Source organism: Hylobates moloch, unplaced genomic scaffold (genome assembly GCF_009828535.3).
Source record: "Hylobates moloch isolate HMO894 unplaced genomic scaffold, HMol_V3 SCAFFOLD_19, whole genome shotgun sequence".
In the NCBI taxonomy this organism is placed as follows: Eukaryota; Metazoa; Chordata; class Mammalia; order Primates; family Hylobatidae; genus Hylobates; species Hylobates moloch.
In genome coordinates this window covers 50,346,677-50,362,023 of record NW_026652294.1, presented here as the reverse complement: position 1 = coordinate 50,362,023, position 15,347 = coordinate 50,346,677, and the positions used below count along the sequence as shown (strand labels likewise).

The 15,347-nt window shown below is 49.9% G+C and overlaps 1 protein-coding gene across 8 annotated transcripts in view; it reads left to right on the top strand.

The window, feature by feature from the left end:
• Positions 1-11,953, top strand: part of NFX1 (nuclear transcription factor, X-box binding 1) — an 88,739-nt gene extending 76,786 nt beyond the window's left edge. For 2 of the 8 annotated variants that reach the window (XM_032138773.2, XM_032138772.2), the window contains exons 23-24: positions 34-138; positions 2,397-3,651. In XM_032138773.2, the coding sequence (XP_031994664.1) occupies positions 34-138; positions 2,397-2,469 (178 nt within the window). In that variant the 3' untranslated portion in view covers positions 2,470-3,651. Of the gene's footprint in view, positions 1-33; positions 139-2,396; positions 3,652-3,713; positions 4,216-8,629; positions 10,745-11,635 lie in introns of those variants that run through there. The other 6 variants (XR_009210982.1, XR_009210980.1, XR_009210981.1 and 3 more) reach the window with 6 other exon arrangements.
• Positions 11,954-15,347: the final 3,394 nt, after the last annotated feature.

The window sequence follows — 15,347 nt, the reverse complement described above, 5'->3', positions numbered from 1 at the left end:
CTTTTCAATGCTTGATGTTTTGACTTTTGTCAGGGGGAAGTCCATTTGTCCTCCTACCACGCTGACAGGTGTGCTTGAAAGGGAAATGCAGGCACGGCCTCCACCACCAATTCCTCATCACAGACATCAGTCAGACAAGTAAGATTCTCCAGCTGCTTTCCAAGGGGACCTGTCTGTCTAGAAAAGCCAGCAGGGGCTGAATTGTCCTGAGCTGCACCAGCCATTGGTGGCCTCTTCAGGCCTGGCCTTGGGGTACCATGTTCAAATATGTAATGTTTAGTTGGGGTATCAGACACATTTGTTCCCACCAGAGGGATCCTAAGTTTGTTTGTAGTGCTTGATTCTAGAGAGAGCAGTCACTGGACATAATTTCCATAGTGTGGATGGTGACACTGGGAAGTGGATTCAGTCTGTCATACCAGATGGTTTAAGACTGAAACATCGTGTAGTTAGGAATACTTACTCTGGGCCGGGCGCGGTGGCTCACGCCTATAATCCCAGCACTTTGGGAGGCCAAGGCGGGTGGATCACTTGAGGTCAGGAGTTTGAGACCAGCCTGGCCAACAAGGTGGCTACTAGAAATACAAAAAAGTAGCCGTGTGTGGTGGCAGGCACCTGTAAACACAGCTATTTGGGAGACTGAGGCAAGAGAATCACTTGAACCTGGGAGGCAGAGGTTGCAGTGAGCTGAGATCACGCCACTTCACTCCACCCTGAGCAACAGAGAGACAGACTCCGTCTCAAAAAAAAAAAAGAATAGTTACTCTGAAGATGGAAGTGGGTGTGGGGGTGAGAATTGCCGGTGACAGGGGCGGATGGTACTTTCTTGTTTTGCTCTGTCTACTTCTGTATGGTTTGAATAATTTTTATAACATATTCATGATTTAAAGAGAAAAGAAAACCAGGTTGGCAAGGGGCAAGTCTGCCAGGTGTTTTCTCAGACAGGAGCAGGGAAGGAGCTCTGAGAGTTGGGGGACTGTTGGGCTTTATTTGGAGAAACCAGAATTGTGGCCTGAAACCAACTTTAGAGCACTAGCCCCAGTTGTCCAGTTGTTTGTCACTTGTCAGGGAGAGGAAGGGAAGGCAGGATGGTGCTCCTTCCCTGCTGCCCTACTGTAACTAAGGCAGTGTGTCTAAAAGTTACTTCAAAGCCCAGAAGGAGAGGGGTGCCTACTCCTGTTCTGGCTTTCCACAAACAAGTCCTAGCAATACCTCCTCTGTGATTCCTGCACAAAACCTCTGGAAGGGTGGTTAGGGCAGTTTACAAGGTCACCATGAAGGTCACAGCACTTAGTGTTCCTGTGGGACTGGACAAGAAGACAGCTAGGTGTTGCCCATTGAGCTCAGACTCAGCCAAGAGCGTCCTGGTCCCCAGGACCAGCCCTTCTCCACCCCTAGGAGCCAGGTGTCCTAGGTTCTGGTCAGCAGTCTGCAAATCCATATGGGTGGTCACTTTGGAAACATGAGGGGTTTTCTCAGAAACTGCCACAGTTGGGTCCAGTCCTGCTTAGACACAACCATGTGGAGTTATTGGCCCGTTTATCCCATGCTATCTTTTTTTTTTTTTTTTTTTTTTGAGACGGAGTCTCGCTCTGCCGCCCAGGCTGGAGTGCAGTGGTGCGATCTTGGCTCACTGCTAGCTCCACCTCCCGGGTTCACACCATTCTCCTGCCTCAGCCTCCTGAGTAGCTGGGACTACAGGTGCCCGCCACCACGCCCGGCTAATTTTTTTATTTTTAGTAGAAACGGGGTTTCACCATGTGTTAGGATGGTCTCAATCTCCTGACCTCGTGATATGCCCGCCTCGGCCTCCCAAAGTGCTGAGATTACAGGCGTGAGCCACCGCGCCCAGCCATCCCATGCTATCTTTTTAAAAACCCTTTGCTTGCTTTATTTTTGTATAAAACTCTATTATGGAAACTTTTTAGAGTAGAGAGAATAATATTACTATCATAAATGCCTATGTGCCCATTACCAAATTTCAAAATCACCAGCTCAGTTTGTCCCACTATCAAAACTTCACAAGTGAGATGCTCACTTGACTTAAGCTGTTAACTGAGCATTCGTTGAACTGTGGAGGCAGAGTAAAATAATCATCATGTATGAAATCCTGTAAATAGATTGTGAAAGGTTATCTCTAAACTGTAAAGTGTAAATAGAGAATTTGTTATCTCACAGAACAAAATTCCCCATGTAATATGTAAATCTAGAAAGAAACACAAAAGTTAAAAAAATTATTCACAAAGGGCAGAAGGAAAAAAGTAAGACTAAAATAAAAATAAAATAAAATAAACGTTTAAGCTTCACAAATGGTAAATCAGCTGATCCTTAACTTTCTGAAGTCCTGTGTCTGTTTCCCCCAAAGAAGAAAAGACTGATCATTCTTTGTTTTTCAGGAATCCTGGGAGCAGTAATTTACAGAAAATAACCAAGGAGCCAATAATTGACTATTTTGACGTCCAGGACTAAGAAGATCACGATGCACTTAGATAAAAGAATGATTAGGTGTAGTAGAGACTTATTTGCCAGCAGATAAATCATGCCTGTTCCCCTCTGCCTGGCAGAATCAGTCTTACATACTGTCTTGTACTGACACATCCAAAGCATGAGTGTGTCAGAAATCCCTTGTCTATTCCTGTCTGTATAAAGTGTTTCATTATGACCAGATCTCTGATTGTACGGTCACTAGGTATGCAATCATGTATTCGAAGAGGCTCTTCACACCATCACTGTGATTGCTCTGAGAGTTGGGGGACTATTGGGCTTTATTTGGACAAATCAAACTTTTAGCCTGAAACCAACTTTATGTGACTAAGTCATAGCCTCAGTTGTCTCAGTTATTTGTCCTCCTGAAAATGCCTGAAACATCAGACAGACATTGCTTGCTTTACCCAAACTGAGCAAAATCTTTAGGAGCACAAATGAATTTCTTAGTCTGAAATACCAAATAATGAATTGGTATACCATATCTGGAATCACACATGTTATCTTAAACCCAGCCATTATACCTAAGTCTTTTGCCAAAACCTCTCATAGGTATATCTAGCTGAACTTATTTTGGCATTTCCCAATGTGATCAGTTCTAGACCTAGAAGGGGATCAGGCTGCTTTACAGAACTCTATTTCCTTAAGTCCCTGGCACTTCTCATACCACATCACTGAACCTGTTCAGTAACAATCAGTTTGGCCGTCCCCCGTGATGGTAGGAAATATATAGAGCAAGTTCTTCTGCCAGGTTCACACTGTGGTCTCTGAACTGACCAGTATATCCCTAACTCCTCTTTGATAGAGAAAGAGTCTCAAATGGACAACTGTCCTGTGTTGCTTTTCCCTAGGCCTTCAGCAGCCATATTGGCTCTCCCTGCCTCTGAGCTCTGGACTCTGTTTGAATATTCCAGGTAGTATAGGGACAGTCCAGGGCATATGCCCAGCAGCCCACTGGAGGCATTCTTCAGGCTCCTTTAGGTCAGGTGCATTGATAGTTCCATTAGTATGACCCTTGCATTGGCACCCCTCCAGCCTGGAGACCAGGCTTCCAGCAACTTCCTTCTGCCCCAGAGCAAGCCACGAGTCCCAGAGCAGTAGCAGGAGACTTGAGAAGTAGAGTGACAAAAACAAGCACTTAATTAAATTACAAAATTTAACTTTATAGGGCTGCCTTTTGGTGTTTTTATTTCTCTTCATTTTTTTCCTCAATCCTCCTCCTTCTGTAGCAGGGCTGTCCTTTGGTCCTTACCCAGTCTGCTTCGAAAGGGATCAGGTACAGCAGCAGGAACAGGCGACTGGAGGGAAGTGACAAAACAAAACCACCTCTACCTGGACCCATGTAATGCAGGTCAGTGGCCCCACACACAACAGGAAGCCCATGAGCATCTGTTACCTCTTTCAAGCAGTGGGTTCAGTGGGTAAACAGTACGTGTGAGAGTATCTCAGAATCAGCAAAAGACAGGAGACCTGACTTCACATTCTAGCTCTGCCACGTAACTTGCCGCTTGATGCAATGAAAGTTTCACTAACCTCATTAGGGTTGTGAAGATTAAAGGAGTAATATATCTGGAGGTACCTGATCCATCATAGATGCTCAAAGTTCATAAAAATGATACTTAGTATCTAGAAAATATGTATACATCTTCCTGCATAATACTAGCCAAGTAAAAGGTGTAGAATGCTAACCAGGCCTCTTCTGGTGAACATTTGCATGCCTACCCTGTGCCAGCCTTGTGCCAGGGCTGTGGGAAGCAGATGCAGCCTGGTTTCGTACATTTAGTAATCCAGGGAGGACACATGTGAACAGATGTTCTCAGTGGAATTGGCTGGTCTGCCACCAGTAGGTCATTAATCGGTTATTAAAAGCTGAAGAGTCCTAAGAGGAATATTTTGTGAAGTTGCGGTAGAAATGGGTTAGCTCTGGGGGTCGGGGCAGGACATGTGGGAAAGTGAAATGGGAGGAAGCCATTTGAGCTGAGGCTTGAGATGGTAGACTGCCATTTGGAGGACGAAAGAGGCACATGCCGAGAGAAAGTAAACAGCAGGAGACAGGACTGGGGGAATGGTTAAGGAAGGGTTGTCCAGAGCAGGCAGACAACTAGGGGGACAGGTGATGAGGCTGGAGAGGTGGACAAGGGTCAGCTCATGGAGAGCCACAGGGAGTGACAAGAATTCTAAGCAGAGTGGCATGGCCAGATTTAGGATCTAGACCAGGATTCAGCAAATGTTTTGTGAAAAAAGATCAGATAGTAAATACTGCAGACTGTGAGACTTATAGTTTCTGTTGCAGCTATCCAACTCTGCCATCGTAGCGTGAAAGCAGCCGTAGACAATATGTAAATGAAAGAGTAAGGCTCTGTTCTAACGCTTTATTTGTGCACACTGAAATAATTTCATATGATTTTTATGTCACAAAATATTCTTTTGATTTTTTTTTCCCAACCATTTATAAACATAAAAACCATTCTTAGCTCATGAGTTGTGCAAAAACAGGCAGCAGGCTAGATTTGACCAGGAACTTTATTTTACCTACCCTGTCCTGGAGCAGTCCCTCAGGCAGAAGAGTGTAGAAGGGATTGGAGGGCTACTTGGAGGCAAGAAGCTCAGCCAGGAAGCTGCAGAAGTGATCCGGGTGAGAGAAAATGAGGGTGATGGAGGTTGGCACTGCAAAGAGGGAAGAGATTCAGATCAGGGAGGTAGGATTGGATGCCAGAGATTAGCGGGAGAACTAGCCCCCATCAGATCACCAAGGGGATCCCAGGTCTCCTCAGCAAGGGGAAGCTGCTTCTCATAGCTTTGGTGGATTCCTCACTGAGCAGTGGCACTGGACAAGAGTGTACAGGAGCATGAGCTAGAGGGAAAGACCCCTCTGCCTCCACCACCCCATGCATGGAGGGAGGGCGCCAGGACACCAAGCCGTTGCTCCCTGAGAATCAGGTGGTAACTTCTCTCCCTGCTCCCACACTCTCTTTCAGCGGGAGAGTTTTTATGGGCCAGAGCTTTCCAGAGACCAAATTCTTCTCTCTGAAATTCCCTCTGGCTTGTTTGGCAGGGCCAGCTGCTCTCAATAGTGTTACCTGCCTGGCATGCAATAGTGGCTGTGTGCGGGACTGTGGAGATGAAAGCAGGCCCTCCTAATTGCAGGTCTGTTGGCCACAGCCCTAGATCCTGTCTTGGAGAGGCCAAAGAAGGTGGCAGGGGAGGAGGAGGAGGAGTGTCAGTCTTGAGGGAGGGGGAGGGGCAAAGACTCGCTCACTGAGTCCTATAGATTAAGGTTTGGGGAAGAATCCTTCCTGTGTAGTGCTGGCGGTCTTTCTTTGTGCCTGAAAGCCTGGAGACCTTGTTCCCTAAGGAGAACCTGCTGATGTGCCTCCTCTTCTAAAATCGGTGAGGGACGGCCAGGCCAGCTCCTTCACCACAGCAGACCTGCCTTCCTCATTAGCCTTCCTCACACACAAACATTGGAAAGTTCGGCCTCCCTAACTTCCCACATGGCCTCAACACAGATGTCCCATACCATCTCCCATGGCTCAAGGATCCCCAGGGGCTTCTCTAGGCCATGTCAGTCCCTCAGCCTACAAAGGCCAAGCCCAGAAGGAACAGGTTCCCTGGGGTCACACCGCCACACTAGAAACATCCTGTACCAGGAGGGGGCTGAGTCCTCAGGACAAGGGGAGCTATTTTTCCTCCTGGCTTCCCCAAACACAGCTCAGTGGGAAGTCCTTCCCAGTATCCCAGGCTCCCTTCAGCCCAGGTTTTGCAAGGTCATTCTTCATAATGCACAGCCTTCTGGGAGAGCTGTCTGCAGAGAATCCAGCTGGACAGCTAGGATGTCTGTGTTGCTGCCTCAACTCACTCTGTCCCTGAGCAGTTTGGGCATCAGTTTCTGCATCTGTCAGGTGAGATAATGGTTCCTGCTCATGTGCTTCCCAGAGCCGTCCTGAGGGTGGTGGGTAGACAATGAAAGTCAGAGATCAGGAGAGTCTCCCAGTGCCACGTGGCATCTCAGTACAGTCAAACCTCTGGAGCCCATACCAGGTCCAGCTCTCAGAGAATAGCTCTTGGGGAAGAGGGAAAGGAACAGAGCCGTAGTCAAGCTGCTCAGACAAGGGCCAGGGTTTTGGTCACCCCCACTGACACTCCCCTCACTAGCTTCAAGCTTGACACATCAGTGAGGGAGTTGAAAGTCTTCATCTGCTCACATTTTCCCAAGAACCTTTTTTAACAGTAGGTAACAGCTATTGAGCACTTAATATGTGCTGAGCACCACAGCCATCTCTTACTCCTCAAAGCCCCATGAAACCAGCATGGTGGCACACATCTGAGCTACTCAAGAGGCTGAGGCAGGAGAATCGCTTGAATCCAGAAGTCGTGCGAGCCCAGGAGGCTACAGTGAGCCACGTTTGCACCACTGCACTGCAACCTGGACGACAGAGCAAGACCCTGCCTCCAAAAAAACAAAGGCCAGGTGCAGTAGTTCAGGCCTGTAATCTCAACACTTTAGAAGGCTGAGGCAGGAGGGGATCATTGGAGCCCAGAAGTTCAAGACAGCCTGGGCAGCAAAGTGAGACCCCGTCTCTACAAAAAATACAAAAATTAGCCAGGTGTGGTGGCATGCACCTGTAGTCCCAGCTACTCGGGAGGCTGAGGTGGGAGGATTGCTTGAGCCCAGGAGTTTGAGGCTGCAGTGAGCCAAGGTCGTGTCACTGCACGCCAGCCTACACAACAGAGAGAGATGTCTCAAAAAAAAAAAAAAAAATCCCCATGAAGTATGTATTCTTATTATCCTAATTTTACTAGAGGGGAAACTAAAGATCAGAGAAGTTAGGTCACTTGCCCAAGATCACTCAGCAAACAACCAGTGATCTGAAATTCCTCTCAGGTCTGTGTCTTTGACAAGAGCTGTGTGAATTGCCCCTGAAACTGTCTTAAAATTGCCTTGGAATTGGGGCATTTGTACAGCTCCTCTTGGAGTTCCTGGGGCAGAGTGGCCCAGGTCAGTCCAAGGGGGAGGGAAGTTTACACATGTCCCAAAGCAGAAAACACCCGTTAATCCCCAACTCTTGCACTAGAAGACAGGGCTTTTTCTCCAGTGGCCACTAGGGTGCAGTATGTATCCCTAAACCCGGAGCCTGGGGGTGGGGTGGAGGAACGCTTACACTTTGCCTCGGGAAAACTCTCTTTATTTAAAACTCTTTAGTAGAGTTTATAACCAATATTTTCAAAAGTTGCCACATTTTCATTTTTTTAATATTATTTTCTCTCCGCTAGTTGATATACACAGTATGGGCACCAGGGAAAAAAACAACGCACACAGATACTGAAAGTTCGGAAGGAAATTCAAGGCAGAGAGGGAAAGCAGCTGCAAAGTCTCTGAGGTGGCAGCGCGCTATACAACTTGAAGGAACAGCAAGGCCGTCAGGCTGTAGGGGAGTGATTGATGGGGGAAGTAGCAGGGCTCAGAACAGTAACAAAGGGAACCTGATAGGGTGGGACTTTGTAGGCCATGGGAAGGTTTAAGGCAAAGGAGTGAATGATAAAGCTAGCTTTTGTTGTTGTTTTTGAGACTAGTCTCGCTCTGTCCCCCAGACTGGAGTGCAATGGTGTGATCTCGGCTCACTGCAACCTCCGCCTCCTGGGTTCCAGCGATTCTCCTGTGTCAGCCTCCTGAGTAGCTGAGATTACAGGCGTGCACCACCACGCCCAGCTAGTTTTGTATTTTTAGTAGAGACGAGGTTTCACCATGTTGGCCATTCTGGTCTCAACCTCATGACCTCAGGTGATCTGCCTGCCTTGTCTTCCCAAAGTGCTGGGATTACAGGTGTGAGCCACCGCACCCAGCCCCCTAGCTCATTTTTTTTTTTTTTTTTTTGGCAGAGTCTCGCTGTCGCCCAGGCTGGAGTGCAGTGGCGTGATCTCAGCTCACTGCAAGCTCCGCCTCCCGAGTAGCTGGGACTACAGGCGCCCGCCACCTCGCCCGGCTAATTTTTTGTATTTTTAGTAGAGACGGGGTTTCACTGTGTTAGCCAGGATGGTCTCGATCTCCTGACCTTGTGATCCGCCCACCTCGGCCTCCCAAAGTGCTGGGATTACAGGCGTGAGCCACCGTGCCCGGCCCAACCCCCTAACTCATTTTTTACAGGGTAATGCCAGCTGCTGTACTGAGACTAGACCACAGGGCTGAGTGGGAACAAGGGAAGAGGCTGGAAGACCAGAAGTCCCCTGCTATAGTCTGAAAGAGGCAGCATTGGCTGGAACCAAGGTAACAGTGCTGTAGTGGTGAGAAGTGACTGGATTCTGGATATATTTTTCAGATTAACACCTATGGCTTTTGCCGACAGCTGGGATGTGGGGTGTGAGAGTGAGAGAAGAGTCAGGGATGACTTTAAAGTTTTTGGCCTGAGCAATTGGAAGACTGAGTTTGCTGTTTACTGAGATAGGAAAGCGTGTGGGAGGAGCAGGCTTGGGGATGAAAATCTGTCCAGTAGGCAGTTGTGCGTGGGAGTCTGAAGTCTGGAGAAAGGACTGGGCTGGAAATCTAATTTGGGGAGCTGTTAATGGCGCCTATAATGGTATTTAAAGGCTGGTGAAACCATGTAGGGAAGGAGGGTGAAAGAGAAGATGTCCAAAGACAACTGTGCTCTGGGCACATCCTCATCCTGAAGGCAGGAAGCTGAGAACAGGGAAAGAGTTAGAGATGTCCAAAGCCAGAAACAGGGGCTGAAGCTGCAGGACTCAGTGCTACAGGAAGTCCTGTAGGGTGAGGGGCTCTAGGGTTTTCTTCCAGGTCGTCTAGGAGAGGATGAGTTTCTCTCACTTATCGTGACCTGTCTGAACCCCTTGAGAGAAGGGCCTGGCCCCAGGGCACATAGTCAGTTAAGGCCTCAGAGTGTTCAGGCTCCCAGGGCCAAAGGAGGCCATGAACCTTGGCTAATTCCTCTCCTTTTCTTTTCGTTTTTTTTTTTTTTTTTTGAGATGGAGTCTGGAGTCTCGCTCTGTCGCCCAGGCTGGAGTGTAGTGGCGTGATCTCTGCTCACTGTAAGCTCCACCTCCTGGGTTCACGTCATTCTCCTGCCTCAGCCTCCCGAGTAGCTGGGACTACAGGCGCCCGCCACCACGCCCGGCTAATTTTTCGTATTTTTAGTAGAGACGGGGTTTCACCATGTTAGCCAGGATGGTCTCGATCTCCTGACCTCATGATCCGCCCACCTCCGCCTCCCAAAATGCTGGGATTACAGGCATGAGCCACTGCGCCCGGCCGACTTCCTCTCCTTTTCTTATCCCCCAGTATGGGTGCTCTAGAGGGCTCTGCAATCTCGTCCACCGGCAAGCCTTCAGCTGCCACTGCTGGGCTTCAGTGCTCTGTCTCCAACCCAGATTCCTGGCTTTCCCTAGATGTCCCACGAGCCTCTCCTACTCAGCATGTTCAATACCGCAGCCATCTTTCCCCAGCAAACTGTCTTCTGATGTCTCTACCACCTACCCAGTTCCTAGACAGAGCCCTGGACAACACCTTCCACCCTTCCCACAGCCGACTCAAGGTCCATAACTTCCCGCTTCTGAATTTCTTTTTTTTTTTTGAGATGGAGTCTCGCTCTTTTGCCCAGGCTGGAGTTCAGTGGCGCGATCTCGGCTCACTGCAAGCTCTGCCTCCCGAGTTCATGCCATTCTCCTGCCTCAGCCTCTCTGAGTAGCTGGGACTACAGGCGCCCGCCACCACGCCCAGCTAATTTTTTTTTTTTTTTGTATTTTTAGTAGAGACAGAGTTCCATCGTGGTCTCAATCTCCTGACCTTGTGATCCGCCCGCCTCGGCCTCCCAAAGTGCTGGGATTACAAGTGTGAGCCACTGCGCCCGGCCTAGCTTCTGAATCTCTTATCTGGTCATCCTCTCTTCTCCCCCACCCTTCACCAGCTGTGTCAATTCAGCTGCCTCTCTTTGCTCTCCTGCCTCTAGTCCCTCCCCTTCCAATTTAGCCTCCACACAGAGGCTAAAGGGCCCCTTCTCAGGCACAAATCTGGCTCTGCCATGACTTGGCTTAACACTCTTCTCTGACTTTCTAAGAGATGAAAGTCCCTGTTGTCCACCCTGGCCCTAAGCACCTCTAGCCACTCCCGACCTTGCCTGCTCCCTGTCACGTGCATCCGTGTGAAGAGAGTCCACCAACAGGCTTTGTGTGAGCAACAAGGCTGTTTATTTCACCTGGGTGCAGGCGGGCTCAGTCTGAAAAAGCAGTCAGCAAAGGGTGGTGGGATTATCATTAGTTCTTACAGGTTTTGCGATAGGTGGTGGAGTTAGGAGCAGTGTTTTGTTGCGGGCAAGGGGTGAATGTCATAAAGTACATTCTCAAGGGTGGGGAGAATTACAAAGAACCTTCTTAAGGGTGGGGGAGATTACAAAGTACATTGATCAGTTAGGGTGTGGCAGAAACAAATCACAATGGTGGAGTGTCATCAGTTAAGGCTATTTTCACTTCTTCTGTGGATCTTCAAGTGCTTCAGGCCATCTGGATGTATATGTGCAGGTCACAGGGGACATGATGGCTTAGCTTGGGCTCAGAGGCCTGACACTCCTCTGAGCAGCCTGGGCCTCCAATCTATGTGCCTTTGTTCCTGCCATTCCCTCTAGCTGAAGCCCCCCTAACCCCTGTCCCTGGTGAACAAGACTGCCTGGTACGGGTGAGAAGTGCCTTGAGAGCTGGGGTAGGCACTGGGTTGGGGGTCAGGGGTGGCGGGGAAAGAGGGAGTCCTTCCAGCGGGGCTCTGGAGGGCCTCTCAAATGAGGCATCCCCTTCCCGCATCAGAGACTCCTGCAGGGCCAAAGGGTTGGATGGGCCCAGGAGGGCACCTTCAACTGGCCTTCCTCCACCCAAAAACTGAGTCTCCCTTACCCTTAGAAGTTTTTCATCTCATATCCCCTGGCACAGGACCAGAGGCCAAGGCAAGGCTTGGGGAATGACGAGGGTTGGCGGGGGCAAGAACACAGTTTTGCTAGCCCTGACGGGGCTCTTCCAGGGGCCTGTTGCAACCCCCATCTAAGGACTCCTCATCATTGGCCAGTGAGGGTTTGGTTGGGTCCCTGGAGGACTCAAAGGATCAACCCAAAATTTGAGGCTCATCTGTGTGAGCTGTGTATGTCTTCTCCCTCAGCCCCTGACCCAGCCTCGGAGCCTCCACCCTCCACTCACCAGGCCCTCCCACTAGGCCAAGAGCATCCTCTTCAGAACCCCCACCTTGGCTCCTGACCACAGAGACAAGGAGAGACCATGAGCTCTGGTAAACTCCACCCAGCCTTGCTCTGTCACAGGGGAATGCCAGTGTCAAGAATTAAACTTGAAGCATCTCAGTTCCTCTCAGCCCCATTATCCCGTTTTTGAGGTATGAAAACTGAGGCCCACAGAGGTTAAATCACTTGCCCAAAGTTCAGGGTGCACACTTGAGTGGTTTTTTTTTATTTGTAGTTTTGTTTTGTGTGTTTGTTATTTTAACTATACCTATATGTTATATATACTCATGTTTACAAAATATACTTAATACACAATTTAAAAACCAAACAAGGCTGGGTGTGGTAGCTCACGCCTATAATCTTAGCACTTTGGGAGGTAGAGGCAGGTGGATCACCTGAGATCAGGAGTTGAAGATCAGCCTGGCCAACATGGCGAAACCCCGTCTCTACTAAAAATACAAAAATTAACCAGGCATGGTAACGCATGCCTGTAGTCCTAGCTACCCAGGAAGCTGAGGCAGAAGATTCACTTGAACCCAGAAGGCAGAGGTTTCAGTGAGCTGAGATCGCGCCACTGCACTCCAGTCTGGGCAACAGAGCAAGACTCCGTCTCAAAAAATTAAAAAATAAAATAAGATAAAATAAAATAAAAACCAAACAAAAACTAGCCAAGGTCACCTCCTTGGTTTCTGGGTGAAAGCACAGGCTTCACGGGCACATTGACAAGGGCTGTAATTCCTGCTCTTTGCCCCTTACTGAGCCAATCTCCCCAGCCTCAGTTTCCCTGTATGTCAGATGTGCATGACGACGTGCAGCTCCCTTTAGAGGGTGCTTAGTGACAGCAGCACACACACTTCCATCTGCCAGACATCACCCGTGTCATCCTTCCAGTGGCACTGTGAAGTGGGAGCTATTATCTTACCTAAGGTCATACGGCTAGTGAGTGGCAGGGCCGGTATTTGGATCCAGGCGGGCTGGCTTCGTTGTCTGTGCTAAGTGCCACAGTATGAGCCCCTGCCATGTACAGGAGGGCCGGGGTCACTCTGAGTTTCACTGTTCCTACTGTAAGATCAGCACAGAGGTGGGTGTGGAGCAGCTGTGCTGTTCGGAGTGACTCCAGCCTCCTCACACTGAGGGTGCCAGCACCAGGCCAGGCCTGAGGTGGCTGCTCCCACCTCTTCCTAAGCTGCAGGACCCCATCTGAGGGAGGAAACCTAAGACAAGCCAGACCAGGGTGCTGCCAGTATCCCTTGGAATCCCTGGAGCTGAATGGGAGAGCAGGCCAGGCAAGGATAAGGGGCTCCTCTCAAAACTGGGACTACCAGGCTGAGGACCATACATTCATCTGCAGAGCCCTGGATGGGCCTGGCCTGGGAATGGGGCCATGACGTGAGGCTTCAAAGTGCTGTAAGAAGAGCTGGGGGGATCCCCAGATACCAAAAGATCCAAGCCTTCTGTACATATGGGGAAACTGAGGCCCAGAGAGGGGAGGGGTCCTATCCAGGTCACACAACCAGTCCATGCTGGGACTGGGAGAATGGGAGAGGGTCCAGTGCTCCCATGGCTCATGTCTCAGCCTGGGTCCCACAGCTGCACAGATCCACCTACAGGAGGAACCATGCATATGCATGCATGTGCGTGCATGTGTGTGCGTGCATGTGCGTGCGTGCATGTGCGTGTGTGCATGACAGCAAAACCAAGAGCAGGGACCCACAAGGTGCTATGATGCCCACCCCACCTTATCCTAATGCCTCCCTCCCTCCCTCCCTCCCTCCCTTTCCTTCCTCCCTCCCTCCTTCTTTCCTTCCTTCCTTCCTGGAGCAGGACCTGCCTTTCTCCTCCAGAGACTTCCCTCACCTCTGCCCCAACCCTTGTTTTCATCTGTCCCCAGGGCCTGGCCTCAGTCCACCCACCATCCCCCTTACTTCTCTGACATCTTCTCCCCTTTCCTCTTTCCATTCCAGCACCATGGCCCCTCTGGCTCCCCCTCAGGGAACAGGCTGTTCCTTCAGCCTGGCATGTTCTTTCCCCAAGTGTCCACATGGCTCACTCCCTCACTCCTTCAGGTCTTTACTCAAAGTCACCTTCTCAGTGAGGCCATCTGCTCTTCACACCTCCCCACACTTTCTAGACACTGTGCCTACTTTTTCTCCATAGCATCTATAACACGCCATATATTTTACATAGAACGCTAGCTCCATGAGGACAAGGACTTTCATCTTCCTTATGCCTGTGTCCTCAATGCTGGAATGGTGCCTGGCACGTTGGGGGCTCTCACCTGATATCTGCCAAGAGAATGGAAAGGATTGCTCTGCGACTGGTCAGGGCTCATCTGAGCCTGACTTTGGGACCAGAAACTGCAAGGTGTTAGGGGCAACGGGCCTAGTGCAAGCCTGTGGCAAAGCAGTGGACAGCAGGTGGGGGCTCTGTATGAACCCATGGCTGTCCTGCCTCCAGGGCCCCTCCCAGGGACAGGAGGATGCCAGAGGGCTGAAGTGCTCAGGGAGGGACAGAGGAGGGTAGGAACCAGAACCCTGGGCCCCGTATATGCCTCTGTAAGCTGTAACCGAGGCCTTGGGACCATGCTGCTCTGGAATGCCAACAATGAAAAAGGCTCACAGGGCCACTGAGGGTGAGAGAGGGAAAGGGGCTTGTAGAGGGTTACCGAAGAAGGCTACTGTACAGCTGGGGACTTCCAGCTGTGGGCCCTTCCCTGGGCACTCCCAGCCCTGGTTCCCCTGGCTCGGCTCCTCCCACCGTGGGACGTCAGATACAGTCGTCCTCCCTGGATTCCCTGTGTTCTCACCAGGCTCCCACCTGTTACCCTCCCCTCCCCTTGGTGCCCCTCCTCCCCACTCCACCATCCTCACACTACAGCTATTCCTTCTTTGTGTTTTTAAATGTATCTACATACTGGCCAGGCGGGGGAGCTCACGCCTGTAATCCTAACAATTTAAGAGGCGGAAGCGGGTGGATCACCTGAGGTCAAGAGTTTGAGACCAGCCTGGCCAACATGGCGAAACCCGGTCTCTACTAAAAATAAAAAAATTAGCCAGGCATGGTGATGCAGCAGGGGGGAAGAGAATGTTGAACCGGAGGCAGACTTCCAGTGAGCCAAGTCACACCTTGGATCCAGCCTGGTGACAGAGGAAACCCCCAAAACTAGAAAATTATTAATAGCTTGTACTACTCCTGTGTTCCTCCCCATCTGCCTGTAGGAATTATTTCTTTTTCTAAAATAGTTTTCTTACATACATATATATAGCAAAGAATGTATTTTTGCTTATTTTTCAGCTACAAGACTGGTGTCACACTGTATATAGTCTACTGTATTACTTTTTTTTTTTTTTTTTGAGACGGAGTCTCACTGTCACCCCAGGCTGGAGTGCAGTGGCACAATCTCCATTCACTACAACCTCCACCTCCCAGGTTCAAGGGATTCTCTCCTGCCTCAGCCTTTTGAGTAGCTGGGATTACAGGTGCCCAACTACAACAGGCTTTTTTTTTTTTTTTTTTTGAGACTGAGTCGCTCTGTTGCCAGGCTGGAGTGCAGTGATGCGATCTTGGCTCACTGCAACCTCCGCCTCCCAGGTTCAAGCAGTTCTCCCGCCTCGGCCTCCTGAGTAGCTGGGACTA